At 36.6% G+C, this 16,624-nt stretch overlaps 1 protein-coding gene across 1 annotated transcript in view; it reads right to left on the bottom strand.

The window, feature by feature from the left end:
* Positions 1–16,624, bottom strand: part of LOC149280542 (integrin alpha-8-like) — a 72,176-nt gene that overhangs the window by 35,394 nt on the left and 20,158 nt on the right. Inside the window, exons 7-14 of the mRNA XM_089500399.1 lie at positions 14,580–14,705; positions 13,443–13,487; positions 11,696–11,739; positions 10,943–10,999; positions 9,296–9,348; positions 6,909–7,114; positions 4,571–4,762; positions 1,159–1,204 (exon numbers count right to left, since the gene is read on the bottom strand). Coding sequence (XP_089356525.1) covers positions 1,159–1,204; positions 4,571–4,762; positions 6,909–7,114; positions 9,296–9,348; positions 10,943–10,999; positions 11,696–11,739; positions 13,443–13,487; positions 14,580–14,705 — 769 coding nt within the window. The remainder of the gene's footprint in view (positions 1–1,158; positions 1,205–4,570; positions 4,763–6,908; positions 7,115–9,295; positions 9,349–10,942; positions 11,000–11,695; positions 11,740–13,442; positions 13,488–14,579; positions 14,706–16,624) is intronic.

Here is a 16,624-nt window from a genome sequence, read left to right as displayed (position 1 = left end):
AGTAACCTTTATCTCCCCCATTTTCTAACTCCCCGTCTGTTCTTGCATCATTCTTCTAAAACGCATGGAATCCAGAGGACTGTTCTGCAACGTGTTAAACGCCGGCCTCTGTATGGAAGCTTCAGACAGCTGAAAACCTAAATTAGGCATGTATATATATATATATATATATATATATATATATATATTGCCTCACTATCCGGGCTGTGCTGAGTCTTTTCAGATACTGATTCTGTACATGTACAGATTTTCAAGGAAATGTTTCCATTTGTGGTTAAGCGACATTTGTTAAAGCATTCTTATATGCAAATACCATTTAATAGTGTCATTTTGATTGTTGAATTGTTGATGCTATATAATTCTAAAATAATAATAATAATAATAATAATAATAATAATAATAATAATAGAAACATTTCTGGTGTTTTGAGTAAGGAGCAATACACAGGAATTATAATAATAATAATAATTATTATTATTATTTTAGATTTATATAGCATCAACAATTTGCATTAAAGCTCATATGTGATCTGCAAAGTACCTTTCACCTTTCTGTCTCAATGGTTTCTTGCCTTTAACCATGTAAATGTTTCAAGGTGCTAGTCCCATTGTGAATCACTTATATGGATCAAGTAGCTAAGACTTTAAGGTATTAAACAACTACTATGATCACTTGTCAGATGGAGTATATGAGATATCTTTTATCACACAAACTGGTGCCAGCCCCCTCTTAGACCTAGACCTAGATGCCATAGCATCTAAAAACCGCCGTCCACATTACTACATGGGATAAAAATGAAATGTCTCATTATACACAGCGATTGTGTGTTGTGAATGCATTGTGTCACCCATCCTGTATGTCGGCGATTTTTAGTTTGTGGGGCACAACACTTTCATTGATTATAAATTTTTTTTTTCATACCGCTCCATAATATTCTGTAGCTCTACATAATGGGTAACCAGGGCGTAAAAGTGCTTCAAATAACAATTTGGATTTACAGAAGCAAAAGGTAAGGAGGGCCCTATGCATATAAGATTACAATCTAGCGGTGATCTTCAGTTGCATAACTTGCACTTGCAGGCTGGTAAATAATTGCTAACACTTTTATATACACTATTATTTCTAGAAAGCTTTACAAGCAAGGTTTTTCCACATTACCTGTAAACAACCGCTTTACCTGCTCCAAAAGCACCAACAATTAGATCTAGGAAGAAACAGAAATTTTCTGAATTTTGTAGCATTTATGAACCAAGTACCACCATGTTCTATATATATATATATATATATATATATATATATATATATATATATATAATGCTGGGCAAGAGGCTGATATATATATATATATATATATATTATTCAAATACATGCACACATCCAGTCTGTCTTTATCTTTCAGATGTATGCTCAAAAAAGCTTTACTTTGTGTTTAAAGTCCGATAGCATTAACAACGGAATATAAACAGTTGAAGGATTTAGTGAGATATTTGATCCCTACGCAAGGATGAATTTGGAAATTCTTACACACCGCTGTTGAGTTTTTCATCATAACAATGAAGCGAGTAGGGATAGAAAAATGGTGACAGATGTGTTCGTATTCCCTAACCAGACATCAAAACATTGTTATTTTGAGCGAGAGCCGGTCCAGGTTGGAAAGATGATTTGCTAACATTTCAGTTCTACTCACAACAAACTCCTCTTGAGAACTCAAACTTACCAATGACATAATCCCTGGAACCTACACAACATTCTACAAATGAAGCAGAGTTGTTCAGTGTGCCTTTTATTTGTGTTTTTAGAAGTTTCTTTTGAATAAAACCATTTGTCTTTTATAAAAGGATACACTTTGTATAGTGTGGATGTCCATTTAAAATAATTTTATGTTAATTTTATGTTTAGAGTTTGGAATTGCAAATCTCCCTTTTAATACAAAGGGGGTATATATGGATTTTATGTAACCATGCCCACTTTCCATATCACTAATAATAAAAGTTAGAGAAATATTTATATATTTTAAAAATGTTTGTGCCTTACTCGGAAATGCTTTCCTTTACAGAAAGTTACTGAACATATTAAAAGTTACAAGATGATTGCGACCTGTTACTTCTTCCTTTCACAGGAACATATGCAAATGTAAGCCAGGGCAAATGAACTATTTCGAATTTTCGAACATTGCACTTGGCAGGGTCCGGCCATAAGGGAATTTACTGGCTGTGGTTATGTCATGTTTCATTACCGAGCAAGAAGAAACTTTTACATCACAAATGGGATCTGACATAAAGAGACGAGCTACATTTCAAGGGCAGACACTTTGAGGAAACTATTTTTAACTTTGAAGGGCTGGAACCATTTTTCAGGATGTAGTACAATGTAAAAATCACATCTGTTGATCCCCCAGGGGCATTTCAACCTTTTTCTTCTATTTTCGGGTTAAACAGGACTAAACTGACATGCCAGACAACTTCCAGTTGGCCAATGATACTGAAGCCCACCATTCATCAAAACAGGTATAAATATATAACATGGCCTTATAGGGCAAGCACGGTCAAAATGGGCACAGTATGGGATATTATCTGTTGAGCCTAGGCCAAAGAAGACGGGACCCATGAAGTCACACACTTTTGGACTAACTGTAAAAGACCTGGATACTTTAGAACATTCACAGACATAAACTCAAGCTACAATATTCTGAATTATTTAATCATAGCTCTTACGCTGCATACATAGATACGTAGAATGTCAATGTTTTTGCCAAAGTTGAGGTTTCTTGGCATCCTCTAGTCAGAACCTGAAACAGCTCACTTCCAGCTTTGTCTTCACAGAAATAATATAATGTAACATAGGAAACCACAAGAACAGCAAAAAAGAATGCTTTATTACTATCTGTGCTGGATTTTAAATCCAGATGTAATCGGAGGTATGTGAATAACATTTAAAAATTGGGTAATTAATTTGATAATAACTACTTGTTTGAGTTAACCAGACAAGTACCATGTTTTATGTAAAATTAACAGCAATAAAGCTAATTTGGTGGTTGGTAATTCAACAGATGTTCTATAGACCTTCCAGCCTACTAAAGAGTTAAACAAATCTAGACGGCTGGATTATGCAGACCGCCTAAAGTGCTAGAAGGGGTAAAGGTTTTGTTAGTTTTAGAAGAAACTAATAAATTGGGAGACTGCATGCTGACATTATTATAACAAACACTGTAAAGGAATATTAAATTGCCTTATGCGCGATACAGATGACATCACATGCCATCCAGGATTTGTTTGTAAATGTTTGCCTGAAGAAGGCAACGTCAACTGCGAGGTTGGAGAGTTATTCACTGTATCAATTACAAGTTACCTGAGGGGTTCATACGTTTGTGAGCAATGTGGAGAATATTTGGATCACAAACAACGCAGACAGAAGAACATTTTCTTATATTTATGAACTATTCCCCAAATTATACAGTGCAAGAGGTCAAATGAGCAGATTAAACGATTTCCACAGGAAACAAAGTTAAATATAAATACTGTATTTTCACTTCGGTATACAGATAGTAATGGAGGTATTTTGGCTGAATAGGGTCATATATTTACAAACGTTGGGTGCATTCACATACTGAAATGTTCCAAAAAAATAAAGGCATTGGTTGTTTAATTTCTATTCAGAATCATTTTAATAGGCAGCTGAAAGGTTAATACTATTTGGAGAGTGTGTTCGTTAACTATGGACAATGGAGTGTAGTTGGTGCCTGCGTAGTAAAGCAGTGGAAGCGCATGACTCTCATCACACCTGGGAACTCTTCAGGTTTCACCTGGAGTCTCCTGGTTAAGCTCTACTTCCCCAGGTCTCTGGGTCGCGCTCTCTTCTTTCTCCACTCAGGGGAGCAGCATTTGGTCATGCCCACTGGCACCCACTTTTCCTCCTACTCTCTTCCCGCTCTAATTCCCTGCCACCTCATAAAGGAACTCTGCCAGAAGAATGAAAGCTCCAGGTAGCCTATCCTGGGAAGTTCCCAGTTCTGATGATTGTTATCCACATAATTAAGAAAATATCTGGATGAGCACGGTCACTATATAAACCATTTCTTGACGGATAACAGATATGCAGCAACCATATAAACAGAAAGAACAAGATAAAGTCATTGCAAACCACTAAATCATGGTTGCCACTTCCTAGTGGTTACTCTGTTCCATTTCTTCACATCAAAGAAAAAATTAACTGCACTAAAACAATTCTAAACATGGTTGGACATTTTATAGCAAACAACAAAGAACACTGGATTCATATCCGTTCTCAATGCCACATCTAATTTATGGAGTGTATGTTCACAAGTCCATTCTTTCAAGCTTGAGCGTATGACATCATTGAAGTTATATACAAACCATAATCTGAGCGAGACATTGTGGTGGTGTCACTGTGACAGCTTGTGGAACTCATGTGCATGTCAACTTGGATAAAGTTCAACATAATTAACAATGAGTTCTACAGAACATAGAAAATGTGATTCTCTTTCCAGATGCTGGACAGATGGAATTACCGAGCCCCCAAAAAGTATAAAAAAAATACAGAAATAAAGTACCTGGATAATCGTTTTTGTCTATGTCTGAGTTGCCTCTCAGAGTGAAGCCAAATCCTGGGGGGATAGACTTGGAGGCCCATGTTCCTTGCAGTGTTTGAGAAGGATCTTTGTTTAACCCATTGCTGTTTCCATTGAAAATAAACACCCTGCCTTTTCGATCTTCTCCAGCAAAAGGAGAGCCGATTGCTATATCTGCAAAATAAAAATGTATATTTTTTTTATTTTAATTGGATGAAAATCAATTGATTATAACTCCCAGAATCGTCTGCCTCCATCTGGGATATAAATCCAGCCTTGACCATGTGTCTCTTCTCCTGTGTCTCTTCTATATACTGACAGGTTAAACTGAAGTATAAGCCAAGCAGCAAATTTGTATATACATGTGTTGTAATTAACATCACACCTTTGATGTGTGCAAAGTACATGCTAAAACCCCTTTTTTTATATAGTAGAATGGTCTTTATCCCTACTACTTCCCAGAAAATGTGAGAAAAAAAAGCATATGTCTAAACTACTCCAAAAGCCACCCTTTGGTTACTGAAACTTTTTGACATATGCGGACTCAATGTCAGAGTGTCTGCCATCTGCACTATTCCCACATCTATCTTTCCAGATCAGTCGGTTATTTAAGAAAAAATAATTATTAACTGTCCAATTCTCACATATAATGCAATGGGAAAAAACAGTCAGCAAATTTAAGTAAAAAAATAAAAGCTTGTACTAATGTTACTGGATTAAAATAAATATTATATATGTAACAGAACAGGGTCATAACTTCCATGGAGCTCTAGTTATGTTTCTTGAAGAGCAGCGCACATTATAAATATACCATTTGCCACTTGTCTCAGAATTTCCAGGGTAAAATAATAATAATCTTTTATTTTCAAACAAAATATCTTAAAACAATTGTACTGATAAACTGAAAAATTAAAAAGCAGAAGCTGTGGGCATTTTTATTTGATTCTGTATGTGTTTTCTTTAGCGTGGGAAATTAAACTTTTTTAACTTCAAATTCAACTTTTCAATTCATTTTTTTTTTGTTTTTTGACAGTTCCCTCAGTATGAAATAAAAATGTGATTTTTAAATTAAATATATTTGAATGTGGGGTAAACCTGCATTTCAGCCATACTTTGTAAAAAAAAAGAAATGACTGATATAGGATGATTTAACACAAAAATACACAGGAAAGCAGTCCTGCCCAAAAATGTTTTAAAGATTTGTGATGGCCTCGGGAACTGTGGTCCTCCAGTAGAGGTTCTGCTTTGAGTCTCGTGAACTTTCAGGAAATTGACTGCAGGTGTCAATACCCTTTAAAGCTCTGGCAGTCTGTTCAGACATTGTCAAGTGAGAATTGCTGCGAGGAGCTGGGTTTGACCTCTTCCTTTTATTGAAATCGCTCCTAATAACTGCCTGGAGTGACTCCTGCTTTTGACCTGGACTATGACCCACTGCTGGCTGCCCCGATATTGACCTATATGTGACCTCACCTTGTACTCGCAGTGATTTGTCTTCACTATTCCCTCCTACAGCTACTGATTGAAACAGATCAGTATACCAAATCCTGCATTCTATAGTACGCTACATAAATTGTAAATAAATAAATAAACTCAATATATACATAGACCTCATGTATATACTATATGAACATCTTATCGTTATGTTACGTCATGCCAACTGTTACATTTTACAGCGGGCAGTGGGGATTATGGACCCATTGGGAAGATCTGATCTCCCCCCACCAACCCTCTATGCTGTTAATCCAATATAGGTCTGTCCTGTAACAGCTTCCATGTTGCCATTGAATTGAGCACTGCAGTGGTGGACGGACCTCAACGGTGGACTCACGCCTCTGGCCCTGCCTCTGTTATGTCCCCCCAAGTGAGGTGTCCCGACTTGGACACATGAAATGCTGGTGGGTATGTGTTAAGGAACTTCCCCACTTTATTGCAAGAAGGTTTTTGGTAGTATTTACAAACATGGGGTTCCAATACACATTAATGTGAGTTTTAGGACTGTAGAACCCTGTGATACACTCACACCCAACTTTCTGATTTCCTAAAAAAGGGGCAACAGGAGAGGGTCGGTGGGCTTTAGGACTCCATCCCTCCGTGGTCCAAAGACAGAATTACATGAAAAAATACAGTTGACATCAAAATAAAATTAAATTACATTTTACCATATCTAGAAATGGGACCAATTAAGCATATTGTTTATTTTTAACAGTGCTCCTCAAGTTCACTAACAATATACTATTGAATGTGTTCATCTGGCAGTGATGGGAAATATTGCAGAATGTTCTTTGCATGGTAGAATACTAAAAAAGGTATCTATAGTTACCATTGAATCCATCTTGATTTAGATCTCCTAGATGTGCAATGGCGCTGCCAAACCGTCCGAAAACGTCAGCGCCTCTTAGCACCTGGGCATCTTTAAATGTCAGAGGGCTTTCTTGTAAGTAGAGATAAACCTGACCCACTTCCCTGGGGTTACTCTCAAACTCACGGTCCATGTAGAGAGGGGCACCAACCAGGATATCATCCAACCTGTACGGGATGAAGAGCGCATTAGCTTCATCACAAGTTCCACAACAATACACAGAGTGAGCAGTGGGCAACCATACCAACTTTTGTAATAGCCCATACAAATCTGGTATTAATATTGTCTCGTGGGATGTACACATGACAATGAGACTACCCGGAGAATGTTTCAATTGAAGTATGGGGACACTGACAGAGAGGTGGTGAGGCCAAGGGAGAAAAATGGTTACGATAGGAGGTATTAGAACATGTTCAAAAAAGAGACACAATTTGAGTTACGGAATGCGTTTTTTATTCCGCATGCCTCTGCTTAAGCTTTTTCTACATGGATTACATACGTGGTTAACAATTTAAGGACGAGGATGGATAAACACAGCAGATTAGTTTTGCATTGGCACTCATAGAGAAATTGTGTGTTTTTATATACAAAGTGATGTAAATAAACATCATGATTGGGCATACATACTTCATCGTTATCACTGGGGATTGTGTCGCTGAAGGCAACAAATAGCTGCCTAACAGCTAAAATGAAAAATAACTACAATGTGTGTCAGCAGGTGTGTTTAGAGTAGACCTAGTGTTTTATAAAGTTTATCCAGAGGATTTCTGAGTATGGCTGAATAGCTTGTGTATAATATGTTTATACGAAATGTGACGAACCATCAGAAAAAGCAAAGCTATATTCTGTTGAAATACCCTATGGAATGTTCGAGTTAAGAGTATTCTACTGTTGTGGGAGGTCGAAGGGATGTCAAATGTCAGTTCTCAAGGGCCACACAAAATAAGTCTATTAGGGTAACAGGACAGTCTCAGTGAAAAATAATGCTAATCATTTCACTGTATTTTAATTGAAGGAAGTACCAGTCTTGACAAAACGGCAAAGCTTGACACCACTGCCATGTTTATCTTTAGGAGCCTCAATGCAGATTTTTTTTTTACAATAAAAGGCTTTAGAGATTATACAAATGTGATGCATAAGCAAAAATGTGTGCTCTAAAATGTGCGGAGATCCAGTGATATTCTAGAGATCCAGTGGCACACTATAGATGCAGTGGCATGCTACAGATCTAGTGACATTCTAGAGATCCAGTGGCATGCTTTAGATCCAATGGAATGCTGCAGATCCAGGGCATGTTATAGATGCAGTGACACATTTCTTTCTTCTGCCACCGGTATGGTGTCATTCTCAATGTTTTTTACTACTACATGCTGAGACCATTCAGTTTGACCTAAATTTTCTCTTTGTGTTTCCCCAGTGCCACTAAGCAGAGGTAATTTTATTATTAATTGATACACATTCATACCAGTAACAAAAACACACACTCACACATGCTTCCTAGATTTCAATGTTTACATTTTCTGTCAACAAAACAAAATTTCCCCATTTGCATGCGATGTATTTAATCTGTTTTACGTATGTCTTTTAAACAAATCTACTTAAAATACACGTAATTCCTTTCTCCGGCCTGGGTGTGAGATGCCAAAGAACTGGCATCCATTTGATGAAATTTAATGAAACTCTGTCGGTGCCAAAGAGTCTTTATAGCAAAGCACAGGACTAGATTCTGGCACTAAAAACAATATTTTGTTTATCATTCATCTTGTGGATGCTTGTACGTCTTTTGTGAATGTTCTGTGAACTATGTCTTACTTGTTTATTATTAATATTTATTATTATTTATTATTTATTTAAACATAATTGTTACCTTTCCATAATATTTAAGCCATTAATTTATTATAAACTAGCATCCACTAATACATTGAACCTGTGGAAACATTAAATACATGCAAATATTGTGTGAAAGAAAATAATTTATTTTGTATAAAAACAAGTGCCAAAGAAATATTTGGAAAATTATTATATTAGCGCTAAGAAAACTTTTAGTATTCAATAAAATGTCAATCACCGTATTTCCCTTTTCGGTGTCAGACAATTCTAACATAATTTAATTACTGCCTTAAATTGAGTGATTTGCCCTTATCAAACGTATAAAGCGAGCTAATAGAGATCAAGCAACTTTGGCAAAAAGGAAATTGGTTCCTTGTATAAACAACGCATAATTACAGCAGGAATAGTGATTCTAGGCTCTGAACACCGCTCCCCAAATAATTCTTCCCAACACCAAAACACTACTCCTTGGAGGTAATTAGAAGCTGCCCAAACATTCAGTACTCGTGTTAACATACCCGTCATGGTTTACGTCAGACACAGCAACGGTATATCCAAAGTATGAAGCCATCTGCAACCACAAAAATGTTGAAAGATTTTACAAACACACTTACGTTCTTTCTAACAGTTATTAACGTATCAAGATCTCAACGCTGTAGGATGCATTACTGAAGCTATGCGTTGAGGACAGAGTTCTTATAACACATATTTTGTAATTTTATTTTTTTTAAGTAGATCCAAGGTACATTTTAGTCCCGATATACGTCAAGGAGTTGTTTGATTTGCTGTCATGCAATAAAAATAACATATAAGTAACATTATACAGTACAAAAAATGTATTTGTAATCCAATTTTCCATTGCCTACCACCATAGTTCTGTATAATGGGTACTTTAAATAGGGGCGTATCATACCCTTTCTTTAAGGGATTGATTTATATTCCAAATGCTGTTGGATAAAAATAGCAAAGGATCCCTTTCCCCTGCCGGGCCAGCTACGCCATTTAATAGCCAAAGCGTAACTAGACACAGCAGTTGTGAGGTTGTACAGTGGCTTACATGATTACTATGAATGAGTATGGCTGCTATCACAATCCTCAAATTATTCTTTTTATAATATATGTTTATGTGACTCTACATTTGATCTGAAGTGTTTCCCTATGAGTTAATAAATATCCGATATAGTTATGCCTTCAAACGCTATGTCCGATGCAGACAGGAAGACATAAAGTGGGCATCAAACCGCCACTCGCTATTACAGCGGAATCTGATAATATCCACCTTAATTATTTAAGGAAGCATTTGAACCATGAAACATTATGTTGTTTTCATGGTGGCCAGAGACCATTCTGTAAACAAGTTGAGCAAACCACACGTACAACATAACTATATTCTGGCAATGTTATTGTAACGAAATGGGATGAACTTTGACTTGTAAACAGCTTACCTAAAAGTAAATTGACTGAAGTTCTATTTACTTAACCAATAATAGATTGGTGCATTCCAACTGGAGGAATTATATATTGGGAACATATACACATATATTAACAATTACACAAGTTGAATAACTGTTAATTTATAAAATTTAGGTAACTAGTTTATGGAACCATGGAATACGAGGCTCTGCTGAAAGAATATCATGACCTCCCCACCGCCTTTCAAAAATGTACAGGAATGTTATAAATCATTGTCATTTGCGGTGTCTTTACCGGGTTCATGTTACTATACCCCCTCTGCTCTCCTGGTGTTCTTCTTCTCATAATGTTTTTTGGGTATCAGTGTATAACAGAGTTCAACAGCCTTAAAACCACGGCCACCTAAAGATACAAGGGCCTGGGAAAGCTCCCCCAACCCAACTGCAGGTGGATGTCTATGGAGTTACCAGCACAGAACTAGCACCCAACTATACCTCTATGACTTGTGTGTCGCTGACTGCACAATGTTGGGATATGACGTCACATCCTGCCACTCTCCAATAGAAGGGCGCGCACAGGACACTAGGGAGATTACGTTATCAGGTCCACAGACTTCCCCCCGACCATAGAGGCTGTTGAGGGGAGTCTGGGATAGTTTAGATGCCCCTTAGCCCCATGATTGAACAGTCATCAGCGTTTCATTTAAAGTTCACCATAGGGCACGTGTTTCATTACTCAGCTTTCCCTCTTACCTGATCACCCGTAAAATTCTGAATGAAGATCATTTCGGAAGAACTGATTATGCACACCTAGAATAAATGAGAAATAAGAATGGTTAAATATCTGGTTAAAGTCACATATTCAAAAGAAAAACAAGAGTACGTCATAATTTTTTTCCTTCCTAATAAAATCAGATTTTAATTCAATTTAGTTCCGGTAAACTTTAAAAATATATTTGGTGTCATCAAAAGAAGCCGATTAGTTTTTTTAACAGATAGTAATCATTCGGTGTCCAACAGTTCATCACTGCGCCTGTTAGCAGTGTGAATCTTATCATGATCGATAGAGGCGATCTTAACTAGAGCCAAATGGAGCAGTCCTGTTCCTAGGAGTAGTGAAAGAAGAGCATGCTGTCAGCACCCGATCTCTGATTGGATGAAACATGTGCTGACATCATCGGCACGTGTCTGCAGCTTATCAGCTGTCACTTGGACTGCTTCACAAAATGATAACTCAGTAGATACATCTCATTGATGACACATAACTTCTATTTATTTTTAAAATTTACTGGCTCTTTAGAGAATGCATTTTATTACTGGATGACAAGAAAAAATGTGGATGATAAAACATTTTTTAAATGATGAGATGATAAAAGTAAAAAATGTCAACATAGCAACATTTAATACAGCAATTCTAACATATGTTTAAAAGGTTAAGTTGTATCCTCCACATTTCTAGTTGTTTAGTCCAAGTTTTTGCTGTTCGTTTGGAATATAATTACATACATAGCCAAAATTCTGCGCTCCTCTTGGGACTCCAGCCACGAGCTCTGCAAACAAGACAAAACTAGTAATTAATGTGATCAGCTCTGTATGTAACAAATTAATCAAATACAAATAGTATTAAACTAAACAAGAATTTTAAAGTTTTCAATATCATCTCTGTACCTATCCATCTAGTTTATAGGGTTCAAAGTAGTCTTTAAAAAAATGTATTTTTCTTTTTTGACTGTTAAAAATGTGGTTGATTTTCTAAAAAAGTAAAATAAATAAAGAATACAATAATAAAGTGCATAATTTAAACAACAAATAATAAATAACACATGTTATTAATGTATTTTCTAAACGATACTGGATCACTAAATCAATATAGGTATTATTAAAAAAAATGAAAGAGCTGAAGGGGAAGGTGGGTGGCTACACCCTTCTGGTTCTTAAAAGGTTAAAGGAAGTTTGTTTCCAAAACACACTCAATCAATGTGATCTCCCATCAGAAACAGCTTGTTATATGGTGGAAATGGCTGCAGCTGAGCCTTTCATCTTTTCTTGCAAGCATCTTGCACAAAGACAGGTTCTGTTTGCAGCTGGTTCCTGTTACCATCGTTTCTACAGAGTCTGCTTGGCCACAAAATATAACTACACCAAATCCAGTGTCCTCTGCATGAGGATGCAAGCACTTTCCGGCGGAAAGCAGAATATAAGTGGCTACATTTAAACTATTGCAATGATTGAAAATGTCATGGATGTATCACTGAGTTCTACATGTATGTAACTGAATGCTTTCACTGTAATCTGCATACTTATAAAGGGATCGCTTAGTGTCTTACGAAGCCTCACCAACAACCAATGCCTAGTAAAGTACTTTGTAAGTAATGTCATTAGAATTCTTTGGACTGTGCAAAAATAGGGTGAATTATCTTTAAGAGCAGCCCTGCGCAGCATGCCCCTCCCTAGTCCCGCTGTCACGTCACTGATTGGATGCTTAAAAGTGCCAATCAGTAGCAGGAAAGCGCTCCCCATTAATATCACATTTTCTGCAGAATCCCTCCATGCATTTGCAGGGGGTGATGATTATTTAAAGACACCACCCATGGCTAAAATGTCCACATACTATGGTGGAGGACCCGTGGATATACCGTGGCTGCAAGGGAAGTTGAACATTTCTACAAAGTGGACATCTTAAAAGTTGGAGGAGCTATGGTTACTTTTTAGATTTTTTCCACAAAGTCAAACATTGAAATTTTGGTATTATTGTGATGCACATACTCTTAATCCAGATGAAATATATATATATATCAAAACATACAGAATCTTACAAGACCTGAAATCAAAGGGTATGCCTTGGAAAGAACTCCAATATTCTAAATACTGAATTATTTCTTTTAAAGACCTGGTGAGTATTTCAGCAAGAAAGACAACTCGGGTCACTAAGCCAGCAAAACATGTAATATACTACAACAGCCAGACGTTTGTTAGTAACAAATCAGATATTTTTTGTTATGTGGCAACCTACAATAGGTCACATCTGTATTTCCTTTATCATTTTTGTGGCATAATTTAGAAATGTCCGTACATCATATAACTAAGACACATTGCTTCCTCCTTTCCCCACTTATTCCCCCCACACTTTAATATTTAATACACACATTGTTAACAAGAGAGACGCATTACTCATGCGGATAACTGCTTTAAAAGGATGCTATTACAGGAATTTTAATGCTCAAGGATCTGTGGTTGGGAGATGGTATATTACCTTGTTCAGAGTCATCCGTGAATTCTCCAACAGCAACCGAGTATCCTGTCCAGGGAAACAATAAAAACATAGACAATGCCTAATCAATGTCTTCCAAAGATACACGCATGTCAAAGGAACTGGGGCTTGTTTATAGACTCCCCCATGAAAGATAGTTGGCGTCAGGGAAGTAAGTAATTAGACTGCTCGGACTTATGATTATTGTATGTATTCTTGCCTTGTTATGTGTAATCAGCAAATCAGCTGTCCTAGAGCTAGCGGTCCGGAGCATCCAAAATTATTAAGGACCAGAACATAAATGGCAATGGTAATGATCTTTGTAAAATTTTGTATTCAAAATGTACTTTTTTTTTTGTATTTATATATATCTTTACCCTAATTATTCTATATTTTCTGCTCTACAATATTTCTAGCTAAATGTGTCATTCTTGTTAATGTCTATAAGAACATTCTGACAGCAAGACAAGAGTTTCCCTCTTCAACCAGAATATTTAAAGAAATTGTGATTAGCTTAATGTTTTGAGTTTTTTTTGTCATAAAATTCCTTTTACATACTAAAAACTGCATTTTCTTTGAAGAAATATTCGGTTTCTTCTGCCCGAAAGGTTACTAAGGAAATCAAATGTTCTCCATGCATAAAAATAAAACATCCTGGCAGGATTAGAACAAAACTCTAGGAAGGGAATTTCTAAATTGACTACATCCTGTTTTTGCAATGAGTTATTGTAACAATTGTAGATATATCATGGATTCTATAATTTATTGAGCATGATTAGAATGGTATGGTGGTTCAGTACAGATTACAAGAAATTAAACTCCTATTAACTCTTTCAGAGGGAGCACAAAGTGCTGCTTTATAAAGAGCTGAACAAAGATAACTGCAAGACAAGATACTTATGTAGGATTTCTACAAAAGAGTTGGAGTCTAATAGCCATACATCCCAACAGTCATGTTTTCCACGTGGCTGCCCAGCTGTGCTGCTTTGAGGAAATCAGTCATGAAGCTAACTATCTAGAACCTGGCATATCTCCCAATACTCCAAAAATAGCAATGCGGAGGGTCATGTCCGTAAGTAAATTTTATTTTTCTTAACTATTAACAGTGAACATGCTTACAGTAAATCATTTTTTTCTTACCCAGGTAGCTGTCATCATATTCAGACTGGGCCATCCTAGTTTGCTTCTCTCCAACTAGTTTCCTGATAATGGTCTTGAAGGAGTAGCCCTTAATTATTTCTGCGATACTGGCAGTGAATACTTGACCTAAATTAATTTTACAAAAAAAAATCAATATAATCAACAATCAATATTCTTTAAAAAAATAATCCCAACACCAGAAAGACGTCAATGAGCCACAGGTAGTAGCTAGGGTATGGCATCTCAGCATGCCATCTTTTCACTGGTGAAGAAGCAAGTGAGGACATTGGAGGCATAGGTCTCGCCGTTTCCACAGACCATTAGTGGTCCACGGAAAGCCCATTTGGCCTAAGGAATGAACATATGGAAAGAGTCATGAGCACTTTTTGGCCAAAGCTGGGAACTTCCAAGGTTAAAAGCTTAAAGTATTATGGGTGAACAAAGTAATAATACTATTGTGTTAACCCATTTGATCTGTTCAACCCGAAGTCAGTTATAAACGCTTTTTTGGCATCTGTTTTCACTTTATTACCAGAAGTCTATAAATTCAAAATGTTGAGGGTTAACAGAACCTACACAGTATATTATTGTACATCATATGTACAGTTAAAGAACATTTCCAAAAAGTACTTGAATTATTAAGCCTGAGGTTAATGGAAACTAATTTATAAAGTAAGTGCATAATTCATATTTTAGATATCTTGCCAATATTTTGTAGGCACGCCATGCAGCATTATGCACGCCATTAGCACATGCTTATTGTCAACTGAATGTGTTTTTAATATTTCTCCAGGGATGTATCAAATTCATATTTTTAATATTTAAAAATGTGGATTTAATTCGTTGGTTAATAATTCTCAAGATACATATGAATATTCACATAAAAAACGGATATAATTAGTTGGGTTACTTTTTTGTCAGTTTCTACAAACTGCAATACAAGTCCCCCCATGCTGCCAAACTCCAGTCCTTTGGGGACCATAAATACATCAGGATTTGGGATGACACTCAATGTTACCCAACACTACTTTTCAGATCCTAGGTTAATTTGAGAAATCCACAAATTCTGTTAGAGTTGCAGCTACCGGGTGTTGGCTAACTCAATTGCCTAATCTAATTATCTTTACACATGTACATCATCACAAATGCACACCATAACGCACATAAGCAAATACAATGGTGTATGTTGATACAAATAAAATAATCATTGTCAAAATAATTATATGGTTTTGTCCCATATTTTTTTAACCAAATAGATTAATTGATATAATATATAATCTTGAGTATCTTTTTTACATAGGGCCAGGTACGTGGGTGCATATGGTGTTAAGAAGTGGTGACCCTCGCATAACTTGAATCAGTGATTGGCATTCCTTCACCCAATTTAAACCAGTATTCGATTGGCGTCCCTACCAGTAAGTGACTGGCAGCCCTATACACAACTTGAATCAGTAAATGATTGGCACTATAGTATCCCTAACTTTTCTGGACCAGAAATGTGTCTGTTTAAGAAGAGGAACATTCGCGTCCTTTCGCTATGCCCCAGATACTCATTTTATTTATTTTGTTACGTATGTCACTGATGCCTCCGTGTCTTTCTACACTATACACTGACTGCTCCTTTTATTACTCCTTTTTGTGTGCCCTAGATGATGCTACTGGTGCCTCCGCGCATTTCTACACTGTACACTGGCATATCGTTCTTAATTACCTTTATTTATTTATTTATTTATTTATTTATTTTTATTTTTTTTTCTGTTTTTGTTTTTGTGTGTGTGTGCCACGCACCACTTCTGTGCTCCAGCTGGTGTAGTGGGTGCCTCCGCACACGCCCCCGCCGTGCACCTTTGCTCGAGCCACTGCGGGGCTCCTGCGTCTTTATGTTGGGGCTGCTTTTGTCGTAGAGCCCTTATGTGTCTATGTACGTATCTCTATTTTTCTGACGGTTTACCTCTGCATATATTTACTTACGTCTTCTTTATGTGCACCTGCTGTTCTGTGAGGGTGTTTGCTTGTTTTTGGGCAGGGGGTGGGTTGTGGCTCTG

This window comes from Sceloporus occidentalis, unplaced genomic scaffold (genome assembly GCF_023333645.1).
Source record: "Sceloporus occidentalis isolate IW3139 unplaced genomic scaffold, rSceOcc1.0.p SCAF_154, whole genome shotgun sequence".
Lineage (NCBI taxonomy): Eukaryota > Metazoa > Chordata > Lepidosauria > Squamata > Phrynosomatidae > Sceloporus > Sceloporus occidentalis.
Note: the sequence above shows the minus strand (reverse complement) of the source record. Positions and strands in the feature narration are given on the sequence as shown.